Raw genomic sequence first — 21,484 nt, forward strand, 5'->3', positions numbered from 1 at the left:
AGATTGTAATTTTCTGTTCAATTTGCTTAACAGCCCAACCATGTTGACGTAAATATGATGTTTTATAACTTGGAGGACTGAATGCAGCCGCTGTGAAGAGCAACGCTTGCTCTGAAACAAAGACGTTAACATTATACCAGATGTTTAAAACATTTATTTAGTGTTTTTATGTGTTGAAGTGATAAAAGTCTTACTTTGAATTTTAGAAAATATCTTCAGACTCACAGTTTGTTAAACTTTTTCACATTTTCACTTCAGTATATTTTAATTTCTACAGGACAAACACAAAGTAGAGAATAGCTTTCTAAATTTAAATTAAACTAAAATCATGGATGGATGGATGGCTGGATGGCAGGCAGGCAGGCAGGCAGGCAGGCAGGCAGGCAGGCAGGCAGGCAGGCAGGCAGGCAGGCAGGCAGGCAGGCCAAACTGTTGGCCATGTTGTAGTTTCGCCGATCCCCTGACCCGGTCCGGATGTTCAGCACCGTTTGGTCTTTATGCTCCCTCTGTCTTTCCTTAAACGGTTTCTGAGCTTCCTGTCAGGTTATGATGTCGTTCCTTCATCAGGAACAAACCTGCGCTGTTACTTTAACACAATTATTGGAGTTTGTGTCTGAAATGTGATTAACTGTGTAAATGTGAGGTTTGATGCATGGATGTGTTTCAGTGACTCATTAAGAGCCGTAATGGAGCTGGTTCCTTGTTTAAATGTATCCCCGGTGAATCAACCCGGCGCTGCTGTCACCGCCGGCCAGCGCCGGCCTTGACGTCGGCCATTTCTCTCCGGGTCTGCAGCACATTGTCACAAATGAGTAATGGCACTTCTCAATATAGCGGTGTGGGTAAAAATGGCAGAATGGACAAGGACACGACTTTGCTGCTGCAGGAGCTCGTAGCTCCGCTGACAGTGACAGAGATTCCCTGTTCTCACACACACAGGCCCCCCCCCCCCACACACACACACACACAGTGTTTACTCTGAAGGATGGATGTGAAGCCTCCATCGCGCCTCATGCTGGCCAGGTTCAGCTTTCCTCTCTCTGCATCCTGAAATCCCCAACAATCACCTGGAGGACGAGAAGCAGATGCTTCAGTGCTGCCAGGTTGATGGTGCAGCAGTAATTTATGAAAAGTACACATTAAAGATTCATCGCGCCCTTCTCCTCCAGTGTCACCGTACTGTACGAAGACTGTTCATCACACAAACGCCGCACAAAGAGGGAGAGTGAAGGGAAGCCGGAGAAACGTCTGAATGAGCTGAGGAATGGAGATGACGGCGACACGGTGAGCCGCCGTCATCAGCAGCATGAAAACACGGTTCAGTCCTACTGAGCACCGCTCTGCCACCATCATGATGCTGCAGTCCCTCCTGCATCACTTCCACCTGAAGAACGAAGGCATGGAGGCCATGAAGTCACCGCAGCACCACCTGCAGGCTGCCGGCATCCGAACTCTTCCAACTTCCAGATGTGATGCTGAGACGATATGATGCTGCGACGAAGCATTGCTGAGACAATGTGATGCTATGATGCTGCGACGAAGCATTGCTGCGATGCTGCACGCTCACGCCGGACGGCACAGCCCCCCCTCGGCTCTTTCATGTGAAATTGTCGGTTTAATCTGCGATGGTTTTCAGAAGCGGTGTGTTTTGCAGCCTCTCGTCCGGCATCAGCTTTCTGCCTTTGACAGGTCAAAGGTCACCCTTGAGTGGGAGTCGGGTCAAAGGTCGTCAACGATTGAACAGCAGTTCATGCAAACAAATCACTGAACATCAGAATAAATAATCCAGAGGAAAATGTGGAATCAGTCAGATTCACAAACATCTCTGTCCTCCAGACTGAATTATATCTATTACTGACATCCTTTAAGTTTCGTTTCGTCTTTATTTGAGAGGGAATCAAATAAAGAAGAAATCAAGTCTTCTCTTGATTTTCTCCTTTGCTATAAATGCATCAGCTCATTAAACTCCCATTATTTTCAGCCTGAAATGCATCAAACAGCAGAATGCACTTAAAGGCACCATCAGATTAAGGTTAGCCGGGTATGCTAGCATATAAATAGAAATATCCCCTTGGATTAAACACTGCCACCTCTGCCTGTGCTCCATTTGTTCATTTTATGTGTTATTATTAAAAACTGTAATGATGATCAGAATCATCATGTTAGACCTAAACAATAAGCAGGAAATGCCTTCAGCCTAGAATTTAATCTCAACAGTTTGTTGCTTTTCTGCTGGGATGTTGCTGAATATTTCCAACCATAAAGCAATTTACTATGTTCAATAAAGTCAAACTCAATATCTGGTCTCAATATTACAGAAAAAGATTGTAATATTCTGAGGTTTCTGCCATCCAGGTTCTTGCGTTGCTGTTTTATTAAAAAGCCATTTAAAGCTGGTCTGAATCTGAATTATGGAAACACATTGTGGGCCGTCGTGTCCTGGTTTTGAATAGTTTGTGTTTATTGGGATGGAAGGTGAAAAGTGTTCAGTCACAGAGGGAGTTACTTTTTCATTTCATGTTTGATGATCAGCTGATCATCTGGGGATTTACGGGTTGAGCTGCTCTGACCAATAATTCATAACTATTTAAATCGTCACAGTCTTACTTGATTCTTCATCGGTGCAGACAGAGAGTCTACATTGTGTCGAAGGTTGAAAGAGACACCATGGCTGTGATGTCTGAGCTTTGTTAGTGTGAGGTGTGCAGGATGGTGATGCTGAAGTTTTATTTATCTGATCGATTGATAGAAACTCAGCATGTTTACAGAGTCGATCTAAATGATTCTACAGCCTGAAAACTACAACATGTTTCTTTACTTTGAATGATATTAGCAGTAAAATTAATCACTTGATCCTCTCTGGGTTTGATGTGTGGATCAGTCCCATACGTAGCCAAAGTATTTTTAAAATTTAAACGGAAAACTTCTTACATTTATTAAATGATCGGAGTCCTAACTGTTTCCACTTAAGATGCTCTGGAGCCGATTTGGCACAAACATCTGAGTCATAAAATGTCAAACTGGAGAGTCCAGCCGCTCCGTGTCTGCAGCCAGGATTCAGCCGGCCGCTTTTCTCCGTGTCGGCTGTAATTTTCATCAATTTTCATCAATATCCAGGCGGAAGGCTCCCAGCGTCTCCCTGGTTCTGCTGGCGCAGAGCAACATTTCCCCACATTAGACTCTAAAACTACTTCTTTGTTTACAGCAGCAGGAGGGAGGAAAATGAAACAAGATTATGTGTTTTATGTTTTCCAGGATCGAAGCAACATTTCAGAACGACTCCATCTGCTTGAATAATGTAACTGCTTCACTAAAAACATGTCATTTCTCATTGCTTTATTTTAGCCTCTATTTTTGCTTTGCTTTTTTCTCTGCTGTCGTTATTTTGCACAGCAGCTGAATGCAGGATTAAGTATGAATTTAATTTCAGAGAGCTGCTGCGAGGCTGATTTCATGTTTACTGTGTGAGTCTCTGTAGAAGAAGCTGCTTCGCTTCATGAAGGACGCGTCGTTGTACATTCATGAACTTCTGGGACATTCATGTGAAAGTGTGAATTACAGGGGCTGTTGCAGGGTTAGGGGTAGTTTAAAGCGGAGCAGGTTGGTTGGTGGAACTTGATGAGATGTTATGTTTCTGCTGCAGGAGGTTCTGGGCCTCGGCCAGAAGCCACCGTACCGATGGAAGAGAGCGCTCCTCGTCCCGCCGATCATCGTCACTGAGAACCAGAGGGCGCCGTTTCCACGGCTCATCGGCAAGGTAACAAACACTCGATCTCTTCTGTTCTTAGTTTACTGGTAGGATTTAATATTTAATATGAGATGAGCTCAGGAAAGATGACTGCCGCAGTAAAGATGGCCGCCACAGTAAAGATGGCCGCCGTCTCTGGATGGATTGTAAAGTTGCTGAGAGCGACAGCACGGTCAGCAGGAAGCTGATAAACAGGAAGCTAACAGCAGCGGCCTTTAGTGGAGCTGAGCTTCTGACCCGGTTCCGACCCGGTTCTGTTTGGACGTGGAGTCGGACCAGCAGTGGTCAGCTGGGATGTGATGCGTTCACTGACTCAGACTAGTCTAGATTTACCGTCTGGATTCTTCTGCTGCTGATTTTGATGCATGTTGGATAAAAAGCGACGTTCAGACTGCAGACGCTTTGGAAACTATCGGATATGATTTAGTCCCACATCTGGAAGAGGAACAGATTGGATCTTTTGGGGTGAAAGGTCAAGAGTTGGACCGTTCAGACTGATGTGAAAAAGTCAGATCTGAGTCGCATTTGCAGTCACTATTTAAAGGCGTGCACTCTATTGTCGTTTTATTCCATATATTTTTGACCTCAAATCAGATTAGTTTGTTTTGGGGTTGGAGTTAACAGGGTAAATGACACATTAAATGTGAAAAAAGTTAGAAAGTTATTGTGATTTCATGTTTTTAGATCACAGAAACGAAGGTGTGTTTGTTTAGTCAGTAAACTAAGCTTACTCTTCACTAATTTAGTTTTTAAACATCCCGATCCAGAGCAAGAAAAGACTAAACATAATGAAGAAGCAGCAGGCAGCTGTAGAGGAGCAGAGAGTTTTTGTGAAGCGTAGATCAAGGCAACGCAACAAGCAGGTGGAGCCGTCGGCTCGCTCAGTTCAGGGAGAAGAGAACCGAACTGAAGCAGTTAGCCTGGACAAAAGAACGAAACTCCCTAACCCAGAAACCAGAGCCACGAATATTTATTATATTAAATATCACCACCGGAAACACTCTTGTCCTTCATGCAAATACCATCTGGTGTTAAATGCAGGATCAAGGCACAAACATTACATTTTACCTACTTAAATTTTCATAGAAGCAGATTTTAGAGGTTGAGAAAAGTTTTCAGAAATTTCACACTGTTTGCTCTCTACATTGGATTATTATTATGATTTTAAAGCTTCTCTGTCAACAAACTTTACAGCAAAAGTTATAAATTATGATTTTCTGATAATACTAAAAACCTCACAGAAAACTGTCCTCTTCCAGTAGAGTGCATTATGTTATTAGAAAAAGAAAGTCAAATACATTTTGATTTATTATTTTCTTTGTATACTTGTAACTAGATGCATTATATTTAATAATTGTCATGGTCGGGTTTCCAGCTGCACAGTTTGCATTAGGACAAGTTTACGGCTTTTTAAACATCATTAATTGGGGGCGTGCCGTGGTGGCGTAGCGGTTAGCGCGACCCGTATTTGGAGGCCTTGAGTCCTCGACGTGGCCGTCGCGGGTTCGACTCTTGGACCTGACGACATTTGCCGCATGTCTTCCCCCCTCTCCTTCCCTGTTTCCTGTCAGCCTGCTGTCACATAAGGGACACTAGAGCCACAAAAAAGCCCACAAAAAAACCATCATTAATTGGAATTTATCATAACAATAAATCAAAATGGTATCATGATAAGACATTTATCACAATAAACGATACACGATACGATAAATGCCCGCTGCTAACCTTTGATTCATAAGAACTGGAAAATAGATCCATTTTGTACAGTTGTGGCAGTGCATCTGATGGGTTGAAGCTCCTGGCTCTGAATCCAGAACCCGCTCCGATCCCATTCCGAACTCGGCGCCATTGGGTTTGCTTGCTCTCCCGGTGCGTTCTCTCTGGGTACTCCAGCTTCCTCCCACGACCCAGACTCATGACGTCAGGTCGGACGGCTGCTGCAGCGATGAGTCAGCACGGAGGACGGACGGATGTTAAACAGCCGATACTCTGAATTCACTCCAAACTGAACCTGAAGCCGTTTTGGTCACCGGCAGACGGTTTGCTGACTCCAACATCTGAAGAAACCCACGCTGCGCTGTTTCCTGACGGATAATTGGACCCTAGGGAGCAGGACCCGGCCCGGAGTCTGACTCTGTGGCTCAGGCTGACGCGGTTCCGCTCAGTGAGGTCTCAGTGAGGCAAGCGAATGCCTGCAGATATCAGGTAATGAAGGACAGTGGACTGACTTCATCTGCCATGCATCTTCTCTCTCTTCAGGGGAAGTTTTGGGGAATTTATGCAGATTTGTAGTCTGGTAAACTGGAGGTGGATATAGAGTCAGGAGACCCAGTGGATGTAAATCATGTCTGTGGGCTCAGTGGCAGCAGCAGCTACAGGCCATTTGGTGCAGGTACATGTTCCTCCCAGGCTACAGCAGCACACCCGTTACAAGACACTTCATATTCTCCCCCATCACTTATTCCTGCTTCTTAACACTTTCCATTTGCAAATTTGATTACCTTTTCATCCTTTGTTCTTCCGTCCCTCTCCTCTTCCTCCACACACAGCCTTGCATGAGGAGACGGGATAATGCCGGCTATTTTACCCCGTAGAAAGCTATATGTTTACCACTTGGCAAAATTGATTTTCCACACCAATAGTTTTCCCTCTTCTCATACAACGTACCACTTCCATATGGCAGCCATTCATTTTTCTTCCTCTCTTCGGGAGATAAGCAGTTTGAAGGAAGGGTGAGCCCAGATTGCAGGAGCTCCGATTTGACATGTATGGCTGTGTGCATATATAACTCCACTAAAGCAGGCGGTGTGTGTGTGTGCGTGTGTGTGTGTGTGTGCTGGAGGGAGGAAGGTGGGTCGGCTGTCAGTGCAGCTCACTGGGGAAGGGTAAGAACCTTGTTGTTTGTGTCACACCTCCTGCTAGCTGTGGAATTGTTTTGATGCAGAGGTCTGTGCTGGCCGTCCCTCCGGGCCTGGAAACACCTCACAGCAACTCACACAGCAGCTGGAGCGTGCAATGAGACTGATATGCTTAAATGTTCCCCACTTCAGCCTCTGCTAATTGGAAAATCTTAGAACTCAGGGACAGAAATCAGTCGTAGCTCAAGCAGTTGAAATGTTTCTTCCTGGGATGTTTGTGGGGTAAAGCTGAGCGTAAAGCCGCTCCCCCCTCAGCGCTGCTGCGTCTGAAGGAAGACGGAAACACACAACAGCCGTTTGGGTGAAATAGATGCTATAAATAACAACACACCAATTTCACTTGGGAAATTAACAGTTTTAGTTTAGGAGCAGCAAAATCATGAGTGTGAAATATTAGACCAAACTTCCTCCCTCCCTGATGAGGCTAACATAAAGGTAATAAAGCTGTAGAGATGCATGCTGGGTAATCTGGGATCTTTAAATAACTCATTAGGTTGTAAATTGGTTTCTTATTGACGTGTTTATCAGCTCAGTGACTGTTTGGATTCTCTTTAACCTCTTGGACATTTGTCTGGGGAAACACAACAAAATGTTTGTGTGTAACAATAATTTATCCTTTTAACTTTTAAATGTTGCAAAGGTTTGATTTTACGGAAATGTTTAACTGACAAAGCCAGGAAATAAATTCAGTAGCAACAAAACAAGAATGGGATTTACAGCCTGATATAAATCTCATTATTAGCTTCACATCTCGTTATGTTGAGATTTATGTTTGATTGTCGCCTGGAGGAAACGAAGAGAGAAGCAGCAGAATCAGAGAAACTCTTTTAAAGACGTCCTGGTCTGTCCGAGCAACGGATCGCAGCACTTAAACTCGTCATCAGCAGATATTTCTCCAGGACTAATTTCCTAGTTCTGGAAACATTTAAATCATTTCCTGTAGGAGCAAACAGGCCTGGAACCAGACTCTGCTCTTCTCTGGTTTGGGTCGTTTTCCCGTCCAAAATGTCTCCATGTCACGATGCTGAGCTTCAGTGAAATGCAACTTAAATATGCCCCAATATATTTTAAGATTCACTAAATTATGACAGTAGAGCAATAAGACAATATTCAGAGTATGCTTTGCAAGCCAGCTCACCCTGACCGGGTCCGGCTCACCCTGACCGGGTCCAGCTCACCCTGACCGGGTCCGGCTCACCCTGACCGGGTCCGGCTCACCCTGACCGGGTCCAGCTCACCCTGACCGGGTCCGGCTCACCTGTCGGTCCAGGTGAAGTTCTGTTTTGGAGGGGAGTGAGGGCCCGGTTTGGTTTGCAGCTGAACAGTAATGGGAGGAATCTTTTTCCCAGCTGGACGTTCCCTGCAGCAGCTCAGTCGTCTCTCTGGATCTCACTGTCGGCCGTTAGACCTTTAAATGTCTGATCTGGTTCTATCGGGTTTTCTGGACCATTTGTTCCCGTTGAGCTCGTCATCGTCTGAGACGCTCAGTATCAGAGCTTCATCCAAGACAAGAACAATAGAAAGCAGGCATCCTGCGGGCCTCATCATTTAGTCTAATTGATTCTCTTAATTATCTTGGGAAAACTGTCACACACACACACACACACACACACACACACACACACACACACACACACACACACACACACACACACACACACACACACACCCACGCTCTGCCATGAAACATGTCTGTCAGATGGGATCACTGGCTGTATGTTGTCATAACTAGTTGATCTGAATTAAAATGATGAGAGAAACACATAAATAAATAATTATCTTTTTTAAATCTATAGAAGCAGGTTCTGGATGCTGCAGCGACATCTCTCACTCAGTTATTGGATCTGTTTTGGTTCTCTTTGTTCTGAAGCCAGTTTTAACCCCCGGCGGGCTTTGATTGGGCCAGAATAAAGTAGCCGATGGGAGATGATAAGCAGAGGTCAGTCTAACCAATCAGAGCCGGTTAATTAGCCTCTTTGTTTCCTGTTGTTTCCTGTTAACGCTCCGGTCCGACCCTTCAGCACCGGGTCCGTTCGGCCCGCCCTTTTGGTAGGAGGGTGGAGTGGACTGGCAGGACAATCAGGCAGAGCGCTGTCCAAGCAGAGCCTGCCGTAGCACACACACACACACACACACACACACACACACACACACACACACACCAGCAGGGTCCCAGGAGTCCTTTTTGCAGCCAGTGATTGTCATTAGCAGCTGGTTGTTTGACCTTGATGGGGATAAATGAAACCCCATCCAGGGATGCTACTGTGTACTGTCACACACACACACACACACACACACGCACGCACACACACGCACACACAGAGGATCTGAAGCCATGTCATTTCTCCTCAAACAGAACAAAGGGATATTCAGGTGTTTTTATGAGGTAATGATTCTGTTTGCTGATGTCAGATTTTCTGACGTCTGCAGCTGAATTTATGACATAAAGCGGCTTTTATTTTTCTGAGTTTCTTCTTGACTCCAGAAAGAAGTGCTGACGGTGTGAGGCGTTGTCCGGCTTTAACCCAGATCCCAGTCCGCTGCTGCTTCTCTGTGAGGTTTTGCTGTGGCAGAGCTTCGCCACACCCCCTGCCATCTTCCTGCAGGATGCTGAGCTTCACAGGCTTTCATGTGCGCTCGGCTGGTAATGAGAGCTGATGGAAAGAGGTGAGATTCTCCCATCAGTCCTCCCACACACGCAGGGGGAGACAAAGCCGCTCAGTGCAGATTTCTGCCCTCATCAGAGTGTGAGCGAGCGTGCACTGCCGATGATCCGTCCTCCACCCTGCAGAGTGGAAACTTCTCCTGACACTTCACTTCCTCCTCTGGTGAACTGGCTTGGTCTTTAGCTCTGATCTTTCACACTTCCTGTCTCCTCCGTCTACTTCCTGTTGGAGGTCCACTCCTGTCATTCCCCTGAAATGGTTCAACTCTACCCGGCTTTGTTCCTTTCATAACGTTCAACTCAGATTGTTCTAATTGGAAGAAATATTTTACACAGCAGCAAATGTGCAATAATTTTAAACCCAACTGAGAGAGCTGCTGGAGTTTTGCTGTTTTAAAGGCTATTAGCTGCTACAGCAGCTAATGCATGCGCTAAAATGTATGTAGCTTGTTGCGGTTACTCCTCTCGTTGTTTTACTTTTTAAATATTTTTTCAATTATTTTATTTTACAACATACATTTTTTGCACTTTCATATGGTTATATTTGTATTATTGATATTTATTATCTCAGGCGGAGTAGCTTGTCAACGAATAAGCAATTTCCCCTTGGGGATCAATAAAGTATATTCTATTCTATTCTTTTCTAGAGCTGGAGCTATGCTGGTCACTTCAACTATATTCACACAGCAGGTTTAGATGCTCAAATTAGTTATTTATTTTTATTTATTTAATATTTTAATCCGATTTTTTTGTTTTTGCGTGGTCGTTCATGCTAATAAAATGCTAATAAGTCTGACTTCTGTGTCAACCGTTTACGAGCCCAAAGCGACCCGCAGACGTCACACCGCAGCGCTCTGTTTAGGAAGGAATGTTGTCGACTATATTCTTATCATCCAGATTTACCGTCTGGTTTGTTCTGGAGTAGAATTATGACGCATGTCTGACGTCAGCTGTAAAAAAGTTGGATAAAATGTGACATGAGCTTTCTGATTGCAGATGCTTTGAAAAGCATCGGATGTGATTTAGTATCTCTCCTCTCCTCAGCTGTCTGTCATGTTCCTGCTGAGGAGACGGTAGATGTTGACCAGAACAGGAGTGGGAATAGAGTGATATTTTCAGAAAGTGGGTTTTGCTCAGAGAGAGTTCTGCTCTGTTTTCTTCTTCTCCTCGTTTTAAAAGGCAAACAAGCCAAGCAGAGGAAAGTGTGTAAGAGAGAGGAGGGAAAAAGATGAATTGGGAGAGACGAGTGAAAGTTTTGCAGAAGGTTGGAATGGATATATTACAGAGCTGAAGCAGCGGGGGGCCTGAGAGGCAGCGGGGGACGGAGCGGGGCGTGGAGATAAATGCCAAAGCGCTCTGAGTGTTGGAGCGTTGTCTGACACGGCCTGTAAAGCTGCAGCTTCATGTCCCATGCTCTTTCAAGTGGGGAGCAGAAAGGCCTTCGTTTCAGCTGCTGTCCCATTGAAGTGTGCTCTCATTAAAGCCAACCTCACGCCTCCCTGTGATCCTCCGGCGCGCCGCAGCGGGTCGTTTAGATGCTTGACTCGGAGCAGCGGCGCTGAGGTCACCGCTAACCCTGCTGGGAGCTCAGGCTGATGGAAACATGATGAGTCTGAGAGGACAGACGGGCAGATAGACGGGATTTTACAACATGGAATTAAAATGAAAACGTAAGAGGTAGGTTTGTTTCTGCATATGATCATAAACACCTGGGCTGTTATCTGAGCGGCGGAAAGCAAACATTAAAGTTATGTTTCTTAGCTACATGTGTTCTGACACAGTGCTTTGCAAAAGTAATGACACCCCTTCAACGATTTCCACACTGTTACATAAACGCAGATTTGTTAGGCTTTGATAAAGCAACACAAAGTGATGCTTCAGCTGTTTCTGGTTTCTCTCCACTGAGTCTGACAGGATGGAGGAAAACTCAGAACATCAGTTTTCAAGATTCTCTGTTGGATTTAGCTCTGGACTTTGACTAGTGGTGCCTAAAATGGGTCCAAAGTGGGTCCAAAGTGGGTCCTGGAGGGCCGGGATCCTGCATGTTTTAGTCTCTCCCTGGTTTAACGATCCAATGACGGCTCGTTAGAGGCCAAAGGAGAACACACATCATCCTGACCCACAAATCACCTCTGATCTAAACCATCCCATAATATCTTTCTTTTGCTCCATGGTTGACCTGATTTAGCTCCATCCATCCTCCCACAGCATGATGTTGCCACCACCATGTTTCTCAGTGGGGATGCTGTGTTCTGGGCATTGTGCTGTTTAAGCCTGTCGTCTCTTCCGGCCTTTTTCTCTTTCTGTTGACGACACTGAAAGAAAAATGGCTCAACTCCGGCACTCTCCACTGACCCTCCCTTCCTCATTTCCTTAGTGTGATACCCAGTTCACACCATTTTAGAATCGTTGGCCCATTTTCAAAACCTGAGAGACCACACATTAACCGACAGAAAATCGTAGGTGTTTGATCAGGTTTGATCAGGTTCCATCAGGTTCCATCAGGTTCCATCAGGTTTGAGCAGGTTTGAGCAGGTTGCATCATAACTCGTCATAACTCGTCAAGAGGTCATAACTCGTCAAGATGGCGCCGGCGCAGCTGGCTGCCTGCAGACGCAGCTCCCGTCGTGTGTGTTTGTCTGTGTATATTTGCTGTAACCGATTAAGGATCTGTGCTTGAAGACCCATGGATCATCAGTTGGGCTTTCCACAATGGCTGGATGTGGTTCTGTCGATGTTCTCCGCGTTCTTCTGCTACTTTTTCTACTCTTAGTTGCGGAGAACCTCGCCGAGCGGAGTAGCGGCATTGTTTGCTCGCGTGAACGGCTGATTGCGCTGTGTGGGCCTCTGCTGCTGCCCGGAGACGGGCCTGTGGTCCCAGAGGAGTTACGGAGGAGACGACAGGGCTGCAGGTCTGGAGTTAAACGGAGGGAGAAGAGGAGACGGCGCAGGCCAGCGGTACCGGCGATTATTGTAGGGAACGTGAGGTCTTGGGAAATAGGACAGACAAACTCACGGCGCTGGTTAGGACCCAGAAGGATTACAGGGAGTGCAGTATCTCTGCTTCACGGAAACCTGGCTGCACTCGCTTATTCCGGACTACAGCGTGGAGGTCCCTGGATTTTCCTTGGTGCGCGGGACAGGGACTTTTCCAAGAGTCGGAATAAGAGGGGCGGCGGGATTGCACTTTATGTGAGTGAGAGGTGGTGTAATCCCGGTCATGTTAACGTGAAGGAACAGATTTGTAGCCCGGACATTGAACTTCTGGCTGTGGGAATGCGGCCGTGTTATTTACCGAGGGAGTTTACATCCGCCATTTTGATCGCTGTTTACATTCTCCCATCAGCTGATGCAGCGGTGGCCTGTGACGTCATCAGCTCTACCGCAGCCAAACTACAGACTCAACACCTGGACCTTGTTATTGTGTCTTGTCTCTATGCTGTAACTGCGAAGTAATTTCCCTGCTGGGATGAATAAAGTACTTCTATTCTATTCTATTCTATTCTATTCTATTCTATTCTATTCTATTCTATCAGGTTCCATCAGGTTTGATGTGCCGGACACACGGCACAATCAACACAGCCACACGAACCGATTTCTCTCACCGACATTCAGATTTCAGACAGAAAATCCCATCAAAATCCTCGATGTCACACGTGAATTTAGAGTGAACAAACACGGCTGATGACATGGCAGCAATAGCGATGGTTTGTGAACTTATTTTAAACCATAAAAGATGTAACAAAAAGAAAAGGCGTTGGATAAGACTGCGGTACCAGTTCCGCTCCAACTCCTCTCCTTGCCATTTATGTGGATATTCTTTACACAAAATGTTGAATAAACATTAATGTTGTTTCCACATATCATCTCTGATGTCCACTGGACTTCGGGTTGCGCCTTGTCAACTGTTTGGGATTCCCCTCCGCGCTTTCTGATTGGCTACCTGTCACATTCAACAGGCTGCGTTCTCCTCCCAGTCGGAGAAAACCAGTGATAAACTGGCCAAGACAATCCAACATGTTGAATATGACTGATTTAGATCGGAGCGGTCCGATGTTCTACCGACTGGACCCGATCAGTAAGATTGTCATAAGGGGAAAATCGGGGCAAAAAACAAAATCATGTTGTTTGACGTTGGCTTAAGGGAGGAGAGAAGTATCACATCAGTAGGCCTGTCACGATAGCAAATTTTGCTCAACGATTAATTGTCTCAAAAATTATTGCGATAAATGATAATATTGTTTGAAGACCTTTTTACACTGATTTAATGTAAATGACGTAATAATGCATGTGATTTCCTGCCAAAGATAGATACACTTTATTTTCAAAATAATATTTAACACTGGAAGTGATAAACAAAATAAACAAAACAAAAAAAAAATAAAATGGATTCTCAGTCTCCATTAACAAAAAATGTACTTGATAAAAACTAAACAACATAAAGCCAAAGTGGAAATAAATACTGTATTCAACCAAAAGAGTGCAGATTATGAAGTCTGTATATTATGTTGCCCTTCAGTAATAATTAGATTTAAATAGAGAAGATGGGCACATCGACTACCTGATGCAATAATTCACACTACATGATTTTTTGCTCCTATTTTTCCCCTTATGACAATCTTAGACCGTTGGTCTTTCTAAGATTGTGTGGTGTGTTATGGTAGATCCCGACTGGGATCTTAACTACACCTGTTGAATGTGACAGGCAGCCAATCAGAAAGCGCGGATTCTCCTCCAGCTTTCTGAGGGTAAATTACGGAGGGGAATCCCAAACAGCTGACACGGCGCAACCGAAGTACAGCGGACATTGGAGATGATATGTGGAAACAACATTAATGTTTATTCAACATGCAAAGAATATAGAAATGACAAGAGGAGGAGTTGGAGCGAAATTGTTACCAGTTGATAAACCCGGTAACTTTTCAGCTGTTCTTCGTTAACGTGACGTAAATAGGTTCTAATGATTTTCATTCAGTCAGGACTTTACACTGACACTAGCCACATGCATTGCAGGTAGATTGTAGTAAAGCATTGATTAATGCCTGGTTTTAAAATTAGTTCACTGAACTTGTAGCCATTATTTTGTGCCCATTGTTGGACACCACACGGCAGGAACGAACCCGATCGAACCGATATACCTAGGATTTCTGTCGGCTAATGTTCGGTCTGTCAGGTTTTGAAAATGGGCCGACAATCGACAGCTCTAAGATCGTGTAGTGTGCGCTGGGCTTTACACTAAGGAAATGAGGTCAGAGGTCAGTGGAGAGCACCGGAGTTGAGCCTTTTTTCATTCGGTGTCATCAACAGAAAGAGAAAAAGGCCGGAAGAGACGATAATGCCGATAATTGAAATGACGTCGATAGTTTTGATTTATTGTACATTAATTGATTTATCGGTTATTGCGACAGGCCTAGCAGTCTGATATGACCGCCTTTATCTAAATCTATTGATTATTGAAGGGCAACATAATATACAGACTTCATAATCTGCACTCTTTTGGTTTAATGTAGTTTTTATTTCCACTTTGATTTTATGTTGTTTAGGTTTTATTCAAGCCCATTTTTTGTTAATGGAGACTGAGAATCCATTTTATTTTTGTTTTTTTTCACCAGTTAAAGTGTTTAATGTTCTTTTGAAAATAAAGTTAATCTATTTTTGCAGGATATTGTTTGCGTTATTACGTCATTTCCATTAAATCAGTTTAAAATGGTCTTCAAACAATATTATTGTTTATCGCAATAATTTTTGAGACAATGAATCTCTCAGTAAAATTTGTTTTCGTGACAGGCCTGGTTCTGTTAGTGGTTTTCAGTCTGGTAGAAACTTTCCTCAGAAGACTCTCAGCTGCAGCAACGTGTTTTTTTTTTACCTTCAGTTAGAGGGTGATGAATTTGTTTGCCCACCACACTTTTCAGATTTTATTTGTAATGATTGTTCATTTGTTTGGTCTCAGAAATTGCAGTGAAAAAGGTTGTTGCTGTATTAATCAGTATTTTCTCCTGATGAATTTTGAATGTTTTTTGTCATTTTGTCGTGTCTGTCGCCGTTGACCTCTGACCTGCATGCTAATCTTCTCTCTTTGTGTCTCTGCTTTTCTCACCGCCTGACCCGGCCGACGGGAAACGCGGCGACTCTGCTGGAAACAATAGTCTCATGTGAGTTTCTGCTTCTGGCCGGGAGAAAGAAAACCTGTCACCTCTACTGCTTACAAACACACACCATAATCCAGCAGATTAAGCTAACGCCTCAGTTTACCAGGAGCTTCCTGTGGCTGCTGCTCCTTTCACCTGCGATGCCTTTTCATCAACATTCAATTCAAACTGTTGGTAGTTTTAATGAAAGAAAGCAGCCTGATTGTAAATGATGTTGGAAAAAGGTTTATGGATGTTTCAGCTGCTGATACATTGGTGTATGTGTGTGTGTGTGTGTGTGTGTGTGGGTGTGTGTGTGTGCGTGTGCGTGCGTGCGTGTGTGTGTGTGTGTGTGTGTGTGTGTGTGTGTGTGTGTGTGTGTGTGTGTTCAGGTAATTTTGACTGAGAAGCCAGTGCACCATATCTTCCGACTGACAGGCCCCGGCGCTGACCAATATCCCAAAGGTCTTTTCACCATTGACATAGACACAGGAGACGTGTCAGTCAGCCGCTCACTGGACCGAGAGGCCATCGACTCCTACCAGGTCAGTGCACGTGTGTGTGTGTGTGTGTGTGTGTGTGCGCGCGCTCGTCCTGTTTGTTTGGATGTTCTCTCTGCTCTTTCTGCCCACTGATCCTTTGACAAGTGTCAGTTTCTTTGTTCGTTAGATTGCCGCTTTGTTCACCAGTTATTTGCTTTCCAACTCTGAGAATTTATTCATGAGAATTTGTGGGCCGTTGATTTTTATCATGTGAAGGGAAAAGAAAACTTGTTATGGAGGAGTTTGTGAAAGTGCCCATTGATTTTCAGCCTCAAAATCCAAATATCGGCGGTGCTGTTTGGGAAGAAAAGGACTGATCCTATCAGAAATAGGTGATTTATTCCTCGTCAGACGCAGAGGATAGGCTGTTTTAGAGGCCTGCTGGGATTTGTGTGTGTAATAAAGGCATTACTCTGGCAGAAAGAGAGGGAGATAAGGCGAGAGAGAGTCTGCTTTTTAAGCTGCCAATTGACCTTATCTTGTTCTGAGGAATCTACTGTGACTGGGAACGTTCAGCTGCTGATAAGCTAAGTGGATATTGTAAAAACTGAAATAAGTCAGTCTGTAAATAGCAGCAGATGTGAGGAGATGAACAGGTGTTCATCATCTTCTGTTCATTAGTTTTCCAATATGGCTGCCGGTAGTAAGGATCAGGCCCCCAACCTCTTACATCTCTCAGTCTGACGAAGCCTCCAGATATAAATTCACGTGTTTGCACATGAAAATGCAATTACATTAAAATACATACCAGCACATATCCATGCATTCATACATATATCTATAGTTAAACTAACACCAGATTCAAAAAATGACTAGAAATGAATGTTTGTCATAAAACTTATTAAACTGCATCAGACTCAGAAACCATAAGGAAGAATCGTTCTGCTCAGTTTTTATCTATGAAACAGAGACACGGCCGCGGTGACCCGTCATCCTTCACAGCGGCGGTCAGGGCGCCGAGGCGTCCGCCATGTTTTTGTATTAAAGAGGTTAAGTAGACAGAAAATGTAAAAATATTACTGGGTTATTACATGTTGCTGGAAAACAGCATCAGTTAAACGATATTTAAACCCACAACTAGTCTTTGACTTTGAGCTGTTTGTTCACAAATACATATTAGTAAACTGTAATTATAACTGATTGTTTTTAGTTTGGCCAGTTAATCTACTCTCTCTCTCCCAGATTAAATCCAACCCAGAAGCTGTTAGAGGTGCTGATGGTTTTAGCAGCAAGAGGGGCCCCTAGGTCAGATTCTGCCCCAGGCCTCATGCAGCCTTGGACCGGCCCTGCAGGATGAGTTCAATCTGCTGCACTGAGCAGAGATGAGCAACAAACTGAGATTTAATTCAATGCTGCTAATGTGGCTTTAGCAGCTCTAACATTTCTGTCTGTTGAGTTTTAACAAGAGACACAGAAACTGTTTTGGTTGCTCCAGTTTATGGGACGAGTTTCTCAGATCTCCGCGCGGCCGGACGCATTAACTCTGTCTGACTAAGTGGACAAAACATTTGGTATGATTTGATGCATCGTGTAAATGGAAAAATAAAACTAAAAATAATATAAAACCAGCGTGAAGCGTGACTACGAGGCGAAAACTCCTCACCGGCTGAACCTGCATGATGAGGTTAGCGCCGGTTAGTTAACCGCTAACCAACCGGGACACACACATGAACTTTACAGGGCAGACAGCGCCACACGCTGGGCAGCGAGTTGAGATGGAAAAGCCGTGCAAATTTCTTTGTCTACAATTATAAATCATTCTCACCTCTCGCTCAACGCTCCTCTGAAAGCCACTACAAGTTATTCCTAAGGTTCACGTAGAGCTGCACAACCAGAGCTAACACGGTGGGTTTACACTCCTAACTTGATCAAAAGCTCTGGAAGGAATCATAATTCCTCACAGGGGGTAAATATCCATACAGGTCAGCCTGAGTCCAGTTAGAGTGAAAGGAGGAGCGCGATCCGCGCTGAGGTAAACTTTAGCCAGCGCTGTGATTGGTCTGCATTCCTGGCTTTAAATGCATCAATAAATAAATAAATCTGCTCTGCCAGTTAAACGCTCAGAGCCACAGAGATGCTTGCAATCCGACACACACACACACACACACACATATGCATATATATATATATATATATATAAATATATGTATATATTTCCTAAAACCAAAAACGACGCTTGGCCTGGCGGGGGTTAGTAACTGGGGGAAGAAACCTTGCTTCAGTTTTAAGCATCAGAACCAGAACACTGGATAAAAATGCTCGTCTCTGGGTCAGACTGTGTTTCCAGAAGGTTCTGCTGCTGGGCTGAGATCCGGTCGGGTTTCTGCATCATCTGGTGATGTTTGTTCTGCTGCAGGTTGTCTGGCAGTAGAGACTCTCCTCTGCTCAAAGTGAGCTTCCTGCAGCAGAGCTCACTTTGAGAACTCTTAGTTTACTCTAGAATATTTTACAGATTATTCTAAAGCGCTGATTGTCTCGGCTGATTCACAAACTTTCAGTTGAATGTTTGTGTCGATGTCAAGCAGGTGATCATCCCACTGAGTAAACCCGGTTTGTCTTAAAACAATTTACTGTTAATTATGGATTACACAAACATTTTCTGGATTTCCAAACTGATTTATTTAGTCTCATGAGGAACATTTCGCAATTCTGCTGGCAGCCAAAACCCTGATAAATGTCTTTGTTTGGACTAAACAACAGATCAATCTAAAGTCTAGAAAAGCAACTTAAAGAGAAATTAAAGTCCAAGTAAACTTTTCCATTTGGTTGTTAAATGACTGTAAAGGTCTGATTTATGAATCTGTTCCAGTTTTCCTCTGATGCACAGAAAGCAGAGCGTAAGTGAAAGATGTCATATCGAACGCTTCCTCTTACTGATGCTCATCTTTTAAATATGAAAAATATAATAAAATTATGCATTTCAAAAGATCAAATGTTGCATTTCTCATAATTTCTGTGGCTCTAAATCACCAAACAATAATATAGACATGAAACTTTAAAACAAAACACAAAGTTCTGATCACATTGGAGGATCACAATATTCAGAGCCAGTATGAACACATGAAACACAGGAGGCTTTGTGTTGCTACAGGCCTGAGATATTTCATGTCTGCCAGATATGAATAGATGTCTCAGAATGAGTTTGACATTTTTGAGTTGAATGGGTAATATTACATGAGTCATTAAACTAATGACAACGACCATCACAGAGGAAATGTTGCTTTTGTCATTTTCTCCTGACTTAAAAGCAGTCAGCTTCTTTCACGCACATTTTCATTCTTTAACGGATTTAATGTTTGAAATTATGATGATCAAAGGAAAAAGTGCAGAAGAGCAGAAACACCCAGCGCAGCGTCACAGCTCTAAATAAAACCTAACGGACAATAAAAATAAAAATCTGACTAGTAGAATAATCTGATGTTTTGTAAAGATCGCTTTCGAAAAGTATTCAAACCCTGAGCTGTGTGGATTTGTTACAGCAACAAAATTCACTTTATTTTATCAGGACTGTAGAATTATAAAAAATAGAAAACAATGGAAACAATTTCTGTTTTTTTAATCAAAAATATGCACATTTTATCCCCCTTTACTCTGAAACCCCTAAATAAAATGAAGTATCAAGCTGGTGTGATTCCATATGTTCATAACTTAATCCAAATCTAAAACAGTCAGAATCATTTACATAATTAGTTATTATTGCTGCAGAATAATAAATAATAACACAGTTCACACAACGACAGAAAACAGAGTAGATGGAAATCTGCTGCATTTTATTTTTGTGAATTTTGTCCTTTTCGACATTCTTTTAGTTTAATTAGCAGAACTATTTATTTAGTTTGAAGACAGGCAGGATAAATATCCAGTCCTGGACTCCAGAAGACGAGCCGTGGGAAGGTTTAGCCATCGGGGTCCAAACGGGCCGGCCTCCTCTTCAGGGCACCATCCTGAAAAAACATGAAGAAAACTCAGAAATAAATCCTAACTTTGTAAAAACTAAAGACAAGATGCAACCATTCCAGCTGAATTTAATGTGTGAATCCGTAATTCTTCTAAGTTCCTGTATGTCGTCGTTGCTGCAGCGTATGTGGTTACCATGCCGACGGTAATAAAGAGGTTTAGCTGGGCTGTGGTTCTGATGGACGTATGTTTCTTATCCATCTGTACTGGTGATTGTGGTTCCGTTCGCTCGTCTTTCTGCTGTTTCTCTGAACTTTCCTCCATCATTTATCTCTCTGCCTTCTCTAATCATACTGAGAGAGTTTTGGAAACTTTAACATTTTCTGGCTGCAGTGTTTCCACAGTGAGGACTTTATCATGTTAATATTTCCACGCAGCCCTGAAGGCCTCTCAGGGTGTCCCCCCTCCGCCTGTGGACCATGAACCATGAAATATTCAGAGGTTGATTAAAACTGCCTTCACTTCAAAGGCCTTGATTCAAACAAAGTGCTCTTTTTTTAAGCTTAAAAATGTATAATTAATAATTTGACAGTTTTTTTGCACATTCACAGCTATGTAATTCAAAGTGTCCTGGCAACACGAGCAACGCTGTGAAACATGAATGACTGCAGGAAAACTCTGCAGGATGGAGGAGTTTTTCTTCTTCTCCTGCTCCACGCTCTCGCTGCTGATGCCTCCGCCGCAGGAAGTTTCAACTGATGAACTCCATGACGGTGTTTGGTCTGAGCCTCTGCTGGGCGTCACTGATTCACCTGCAAGCAGAAGACGAAGCTGGAACTGAAACGCCAGTTAACTCAGGGCTAACTGATGGCTAACTGAGGGCTAACTGATGGCTAACTGAGGGCTAACTGAGAACTAACTGATGGCTAACTGAGGGCTAACTGAGAACTAACTGAGGGCTAACTGATGGCTAACTTAGAGCGAACTGATGGCTAACTGAGGGCTAACTGATGGCTAACTGAGAACTAACTGAGTGCTAACTGAGGGCTAACTGAGAACTAACTGAGGGCTAACTGATGGCTAACTGAGAGTGAACTGAGAGTGAACTGAGGGCTAACTGATGGCTAACAGAGAGTGAACTGAGAACTAACTGAGGGCTAACTGAGAGTGAACTGAGGGCTAACTGAGGGCTAACTGAGAACTAACTGAGGGCTAACTGATGGCTAACTGAGAGTGAACTGAGAGCGAACTGAGGGCTAACTGATGGCTAACTGAGAGCTAACTGATGGCTAACTGAGAGTGAACTGAGAACTAACTGAGGGCTAACTGATGGCTAACTGAGAGTGAACTGAGAACTAACTGAGGGCTAACTGCTGGCTAACTGAGAGCTAACTGATGGCTAACTGAGAGTGAACTGAGAACTAACTGAGAGTGAACTGAGAACTAACTGAGGGCTAACTGATGGCTAACTGAGAGCTAACTGATGGCTAACTGAGAGTGAACTGAGAACTAACTGAGAGTGAACTGAGAACTAACTGAGGGCTAACTGAGAGTGAACTGAGAGTGAACTGAGGGCTAACTGA

At 43.8% G+C, this 21,484-nt stretch overlaps 1 protein-coding gene across 4 annotated transcripts in view; it reads left to right on the forward strand.

Moving 5' to 3' along the window:
• cdh13 (cadherin 13) overlaps positions 1-21,484 on the forward strand; it is a 282,552-nt gene that overhangs the window by 110,517 nt on the left and 150,551 nt on the right. For 3 of the 4 annotated variants that reach the window (XR_002751861.1, XM_023325001.1, XM_023325012.1), the window contains 3 exons: positions 3,644-3,757; positions 15,481-15,486; positions 15,855-16,007. Coding sequence is in view for 3 of the 4 variants with exons in the window: in XM_023325001.1 (XP_023180769.1) it covers positions 3,644-3,757; positions 15,481-15,486; positions 15,855-16,007 (273 nt within the window). In the remaining variant the exon portion in view is untranslated. The remainder of the gene's footprint in view (positions 1-3,643; positions 3,758-15,480; positions 15,487-15,854; positions 16,008-21,484) is intronic. The other variant, XM_023325020.1, reaches the window with a different exon arrangement.

This window comes from Xiphophorus maculatus, chromosome 2 (assembly GCF_002775205.1).
Source record: "Xiphophorus maculatus strain JP 163 A chromosome 2, X_maculatus-5.0-male, whole genome shotgun sequence".
NCBI lineage: Eukaryota > Metazoa > Chordata > Actinopteri > Cyprinodontiformes > Poeciliidae > Xiphophorus > Xiphophorus maculatus.